At 31.9% G+C, this 7,013-nt stretch overlaps 1 protein-coding gene across 1 annotated transcript; it reads left to right on the top strand.

The window, feature by feature from the left end:
- The first annotated feature begins 3,647 nt into the window (after positions 1-3,647).
- On the top strand, positions 3,648-6,689 carry LOC145101184 (uncharacterized). Its single transcript, XM_079038354.1, has 13 exons — positions 3,648-3,902; positions 4,123-4,233; positions 4,350-4,448; positions 4,560-4,744; positions 4,854-4,926; positions 5,000-5,074; positions 5,144-5,254; positions 5,359-5,401; positions 5,507-5,579; positions 5,682-5,784; positions 5,904-6,005; positions 6,117-6,319; positions 6,401-6,689. Exons 2-13 carry the CDS (start codon positions 4,141-4,143, stop codon positions 6,528-6,530), a joined length of 1,290 nt encoding a protein of 429 aa, XP_078894480.1. The 5' UTR covers positions 3,648-3,902; positions 4,123-4,140; the 3' UTR covers positions 6,531-6,689.
- Positions 6,690-7,013: the final 324 nt, after the last annotated feature.

Here is a 7,013-nt window from a genome sequence, read left to right as displayed (position 1 = left end):
TGTCATCAAGGGTCAAAGTCCAGTATGGTTCCCAAGAAAAAAAAGTAAGAAGTTTACTGAGTTGGAGAGCCCCAACATTCAAAGAATAACAAACTGCAGGTGCCAAGTCGAGTCAACGACTTAAAACAAAGGCGACTAACCGGGAGACAACCCGAGGGTATTTATGTCTTTTCCTTTTAAAACATTTTAATTTCTTTGAAATTTTAGATTTTTAATGTTCCAATTGTGTTAAAACATCTTTTTAAACCTTCAAAGTGAATCTCGGGGTGCACAAAACATTTTTCCGGATGATTTGGGATTTCGAGGGTCCAAAATTTGGCATTGGCAAACAGAGTGGAACACAGATCGTGATCTTCTTGACTCCTTCTTGAAGTTTCTTGATCCCTTCTAGATCCAACCATGTTGCTCGGATAAGAGAACCCAAAGTAGAACCCCTATAATGGAATCACACTCAATGACTCCAAAGAGAGAACAAATAGAAAACTAGGAGAGGGTCAAATTTCTTTTAACCCTAAAAGGGTTAAGAAAATTTTCCCTAGAGAAAAGAAGGAAAAAGTATGCGAAAATCTCAATCCATGGTGCAAGGAATTATGAGATCCTTATAGCCCTATTTATAGCCTTTGATCTTTTCTTTAGTTTCATATCCTATCCCATGTGGGATGGAGATACAATTCAAAATCTTCTCCCATCTAATATGGGATGAAGAATTTTGAATTTTTCTAACCCTTTAAGGGTTCCAAAATATTCCAATTAGTTAATCTTTTAACTAATGAATATTCAACCCTTGAAATTAATTAACTCCTAATTAATTTCAAAATAGTTTTTGATTAATTTATTAAACATGATAAATTAATAAACTTATTTTCTCCTTAAGTCTATTTCTTTTAGTTCCTCATTGGTGTCTTAAGGGCAACCTAAAAGGAACTTAATATTATTTAGAAATAATATCAATAGTTAATGACCTATGATACTATTTACAACAAGTTTAACCCGAGTTTTAGCGGTTCTAGATCACCGGTGGGCTTTGAAATACCCGACCAACTCAATCTGATTCAAAAATAGACAAAACTCGTTCATGATTGACCCGTTCTATTCCTCAGGTCATGGTCTAACCACTTTGACCGATTGGATCAACCTATTTTTTAAAAACATTGGTTCTTACATTAAGGAGCTTATTGTTTTTGCTTTTTGATGAGCCTCTTGTTGGGTTATTAAGGTGTTGTTTGGTTTTTAAGAGGTAAAATGTATGTAGTTTGAGGACTATATTTGCAGAAGAATAGGTGGACCAAACGTTGACAGTCTACAAAAAGAAGACTGTTTATTTTCTAAAGTTTGCAGGCTGCTAAAATGAACTAAAATGTAAATAATTGGGTTTTTAAACTTAAAAAAGTTTTTTTTCCCTCTCAAATACATTTTATCAATAGTTATCTATAATCCAAATAAAAAACTAAATTGCATTCAAAACAATATTCATGCATAAATAGAAGCAATAAAGTGATTTAAACCTTAAAAAAATACAAAAATTATGTGCATGGAAAAATTCATGAAACCATCTAACATGAAATTATCCTTAAAAAGAGTTAATTGTAAAATAAATAAAAAAAACTATATACATGAAACCATATGTGAAAATTTAAACAAATGAATCAAAAGTAACGAACACAAAAAATCGGATGCATCATCTGAATCCTTTAACATACGAGAATCGAGTCAGTTGAATAAAATTATTTGTTTTTATACGTAGTTAAAATTGGTTTGTTGGTTCAAAAATTAGGTATCAGATCGGTTGAATAAGATTATGTTTTTGTTTGATTAATTTAAGTTAATAACATCAAACAATTTGAACCGATATTGACACCATAATAATTTTGTTTTTCTTAAACTCATTTTACGTTAATATTCATATTAAATAATATAGTTTTATGATTTTGTCTATTTATTTACATGTTTTAAAATTTTGAATGTATGTCCGTCGAAAATTGTAAAAAAAATAACGTTAAAAGCTTGAAGCCTTTTAAGATTAAATTGGTTGAATCCTAATTTTTAATTTGAGAATGGTAGTTTGGTAATATCATATGATATTTTGGATGTTAGATTAGTTTTTAATATTAAATTAGTTGAATCATAATTAAAATATTAACTTGGATATAAATTTGAATTTTATAGTTTTAGATATATATATATATAATTTTAAAATTTATAAGAATATAAAAATAATATTTAAAGTTTAAAAAGACGATCTTTTTTATCAACAAAACATATAGAAAATATACGAGAGTTTAGGAGACAGAGACAAAAGAACACCGAAGTCCTCTAGTCCTCCCTGAACGAAAAAAAAGGAGAAAGAAAATAAAGATCGAAAAAAATGGGATAATGACTTAAAAGGGTAATATATTTTTTGATTTGTGCATATTTGGTCACTGAGTTTTTTTTTCGTCCACATTTACCCCTTCAACTTGTTAAACTGTACACATTCAGTCCTTATGACCGATTACTCCAGATTAGCCATGAAAAATGACTTAATAGAGTAATATATTTTTCATTTTGTACACATTTAATCCTTAATATTTTTATACACATTTAGTTCTTAATATATTTTTTTTATTTCAAAATAAGTTAATTTTTTTTGTACACATTTAGTATTTATAAATGTTTTCTTTAGGTTTTTTTTCACGACATCTTATGAGGGACAATCATTGATGAAGTGTGTGGGGCTGTTAATGTTTATGTGTAATGTCTCATTTTCAGAATCAAAATTTTTCATTTTTAAATAAGGCAAAACTCCCTAATTATAAATCTATTATTAAGAAAAAACATCTATTCCAAAATACATTTATTGAAAATCAGAGTAATAAAGAAATGCGGAATCCTCAATATTGTTGATGAGTGTGTACAGTCATGCATTCACGTTCCGACGATCAACGATAGAACCTAAAAACATAAACAACCGAGTAAGCACAAAGCTTAGTGAGTTTTCCCCAAAATACCCGATACATCAAACGTATTATCATGCATAACGGACCCACACTCATCAGACTGGAATACCTTGGCCCAATCAACCATCAGATTGGAATGCCAACATGCAACAGGTCCAATCGGTCATCGAACTGGAATACCTAGGGTTTGTTGGCATGCCACCTTAACCCAACCGCTCTTTTAGAGCCTCTGTGCCTATAGCTTATAGCCGGCCCGCACTAGGTATCTTGGCCTACAACATATAGCAGAACCACCTCAACCTATCCCACCACTATATGGCTATCCCACATAAGATATCGTGAGAAAAACCTAAAGAAATCATTCATAAGTACTGAATGAATACACAAACAAAAATGATTTAATGAGCAACAAAAAAATTATTAAGGACTAAATGTGTACAAAAATATTAATGACTAAATGTGTACAAAGTGATAAATATATTACCCTATTAAGTCATTTTTACCGGTTAACCTGGAGTAGCCGGTCATAATGACTAAACGTATACACTGACTAAGTATGTACAAATCAAAATATATATTACCCTTGAGTCATTATCCCAAAAAACATATAAGCAAAGTATATTTTATGTTTTCAAATCGGAAAGAAATATATAAAATTAAGATTTCTTTTACCCTTTTCTTCACTCCAATCGATTTCATTTCCATTTTCCATTTTTTTTTTCCCGGTTAAGTTGAACTGTGGAAATGTGAATGATTCGTTTTGACGTCCTTGCCCCTTGTGCCCTAATAACCTTCGACACCCAAACATCGCATACGCTCTCCATTTCCAACCTCCGGCCACCAGACTTGGGCGAACCTTACCTCCACCCACTTCAGCGAGTTCCTCCGCCACTCCATGAAAATCTAAAAACTTTATAAAGTTATAATACCGATTTTCATCACATACTGAGTTTTTGTGCTCTTTAGGTAACTTAGCCTACTTCTCTCAGGTGTATGCTGTACGCATGAACGCTTTTGTCTCGAGTCTTTGATAAATGTGCTTTTTTTATCCTCACTTGTTAGTAGGCATGAGTTTATTGTTTTACTTATAAAGGAATAAGATCGTATGGAATAGTTATTTGAGTAGTAAGAAACATACTTAAGGTTTGCTTCACTTTAAATATAAAGCTTCATTTGTTTTTTGTAGATTGATTTTGTTCAAGGAATGGGGAAATCCTCAAAGAAAATGAAGAAAGTTCAGAAAAGGGATATTAGTTCAGATGATGATGATGATAACATCACATATCAACTTCAGAATGTAAGTAATTCCTTATGTTTTCTCCTCTCAAAATGAGCTCTATTAGAGTGTATATATAGAGAAGCAGGGAGTTAAATTTTGTTGCTCATTGTATATTTTCCGCTATATCTCAAAAGGTGGATGATGAGAAACATGGCATTGAGGATAATGATACTAATGGAGATGAAGGCAGCGATGATGAAGAAGAGTATGACTCAGAAATGGAAATTATGAATGTAAACACTAAACAGAGCTTTTATTGCATCTTTATCTTTGTGACTGTAGTCTGTATATTATTTATTTCATTGCAAATTTGTTTATGGATGTAAAACTTTTTGTTGGCATAGTTGGAGAACGAGGAAGATGTTTCTGGAAATGAGGACAGTGATACTATGGGAGAGGATGATGATGATGAAAATGAGAGTGATGCAGAGGATGATGATGATGATGTAGACATGAAAATAGAAGACAACAATCATTCTGATCAGGAAGAACTCGAGAAGGAGTTAAATGATCTTCGCCACCAGGAACAGTAAGGCCATGTTTTTGACTTTTTTCTTCTTCTGATTGATTGATGTATATAATAACCCAAATCATTCACTCTTACATGATGTTTTTTTTTTTCTTGTGAACATTTGCAGAGACCTTTTCAGAAACATACGAAGAGACCCAAATGAGGATCTACAGAAAAGTGAAGCAGTAAAAAATCAAAGGGTATGTGAGTCTTTTATAATTTTCCTGTTGAATCTTGTGGATTAATCTAATAATATCATTGATCTTTTTGAAGGCTCTCTGGGACAAAACTCTTGAGTTCAGATTTTTACTGCAGAAATCATTCTCAAATTCGAATCGACTCCCACAGGTCTACTTCAGATTACAAAATTTTATACTCTTTTAACATGAAACTTTAAATATGAAAATTTTTCTACAGGAGCCAATCAGATCTGCTTTCTGCAATTCTGATGAAGGAGTTAAAGAAGCATATTCAGACCTAATTGATTCAACTAAGAAAACCCTAGATTCTATTCTTAAATTGCAGGAGGTAGGTAACCTTGAGAACTTATTCATTTTCTTTAGTGGGTTGTTTATCTTGCATGAATTGTTTTGTTGTAGTAAATGTTTATTAATGATAACTTCTGTTAATAGGCACTTGTTGAGAAGAATCCGTTAATTATGGAAGCAACTGAAGGTATATTGCACAATATGATCTCACACTAACAATTAAATGTTTGGGCTAAATGCAAGAAATAATAGTATGTACATCGTATTGATGGAATGTTTGGGTTAATTGCAGAAAATTCTAAAAGTGTAGAAGCTTCCAGAAAAGGAGATGAAGAATGGTTCAAGATTTCTAAAATGCAGTCTAGGTACTTACTTCCATTTTACATATCTATCTTTCCCAATTGAATTATACTCCTATGTGTTTTTGTTTGAAGAGCTGAGTAATTTTATTGATATGAATGATGCAGAATTGGTTCATTTAGAGACATGTCAGTGGATAAATGGCAGAGGAAGACACAGGTGACAAGTGGTGCTGCTGGCATCAAAAACAAATTTCAAGCATTCAATCAGGTTTCATTTACAAATTACAAGTTTGCCCTTGTCCACCCTCATTCAAATATCTTTTTTTTAGTAAACATCTTTTATCCAGACATCATTTAATAAATGTGTTTATTATTTGAGTCTTGCAGAATATCAGTGAACAAGTTGCGTTTTACATGCGGGACCCAAGTAGAATGATCAAAGGGATGCAGCAAAGGAGATCTGTTGTCCCAGTTTTTGGAAATAATAATGTAAGTCTGTAAAATGCATCATTCATTCTGCATAGAAAACGACTTTTTTTTTTATTTATTTATTTATGATTCTCCACTTTTATTTAATTTTGACGCTTGTGTTATTGGCAGGTTCCCAACTCAAGTGTCGATGATGATGGTGATGGTGATCCTGAACTACTTGATGACTCTGAATTCTATCAACAATTACTAAGAGAATTTTTTGAAACTGTTGATCCCGAATCCTCAGAGGCTGCATTTTATGCCCTCAAAAGACTACAAACCAAGAAACGTAAAATTGTTGATCGACGTGCTTCTAAAAGCCGTAAAATCAGGTGCGTAATGACATATTTGCCCCTAGGGATAAACAAGTCCTTAATTAATTAATTAATTGGATTCTGAAATGAATTTTGCAGGTATCATATCCATGAGAAGATTGTGAATTTCATGGCCCCTCAGCCCGTCAACATACCTCCAATGGCCCCTAAATTATTTGAAAACTTATTTGGCCTCAAAACCCAAAAACTTGCTTCTTCACTATCTTAACCACTTATTATTATTTTTTTTAAAAAAAAAAAAAATTATAATGTAACTTTCATTGTCCTTCCCTTTGTTGTATGGTTGTGTGGGCTCTAATTTGAATTAGAGCAAATTACATTTTTGGTCCATGTGCTTATAGGAAAATCATGGATTGGTCCCCTGAAAGACTTTTTGTTACTGATTTTCATACCTGTGCTTTCAATTTGTTTCAAATCCAGTGAATTTAGAACTGATAAAAAATGTGAATGAACAATTTTACCTTTTGTATTTTGAAATCAATTTAAATGTTATTTGTTTTAGTGTAGTGCGCACAGTCAAAAAAATTTGCACCAGAAAAATAAAAACCAAAAGAAAGATTAGAAAGTAGTAAACGCAGTATTTAGGAATCCAGAAGCGTAGTCTAATTTAATCATCTACTTTTGCAACTTTTTAAGACTTGGGATAAATAGCTCTTGATTTATATGGTTACGTAAAGCAAAAAACACTATA

The sequence above is a fragment of the Lactuca serriola genome, chromosome 4, assembly GCF_051521515.1.
Source record: "Lactuca serriola cultivar US96UC23 chromosome 4, Lser_US96UC23_V15, whole genome shotgun sequence".
NCBI lineage: Eukaryota > Viridiplantae > Streptophyta > Magnoliopsida > Asterales > Asteraceae > Lactuca > Lactuca serriola.
The sequence above is the reverse complement of the archived record's forward strand: the minus strand, read 5'-3'. Positions and strand labels throughout refer to the sequence as shown.

Excerpts from the sequence above, each read along its gene's own strand:
- LOC145101184 (XM_079038354.1), top strand. The coding sequence starts at position 4,141 with ATGGGGAAATCCTCAAAGAAAATGAAGAAAGTTCAGAAAAGGGATATT. Across the intron at positions 4,449-4,559 it reads CAGAAATGGAAATTATGAAT|TTGGAGAACGAGGAAGATGT; the intron begins GTAAACACTAAA and ends TTGTTGGCATAG. Across the intron at positions 4,745-4,853 it reads GATCTTCGCCACCAGGAACA|AGACCTTTTCAGAAACATAC; the intron begins GTAAGGCCATGT and ends GAACATTTGCAG.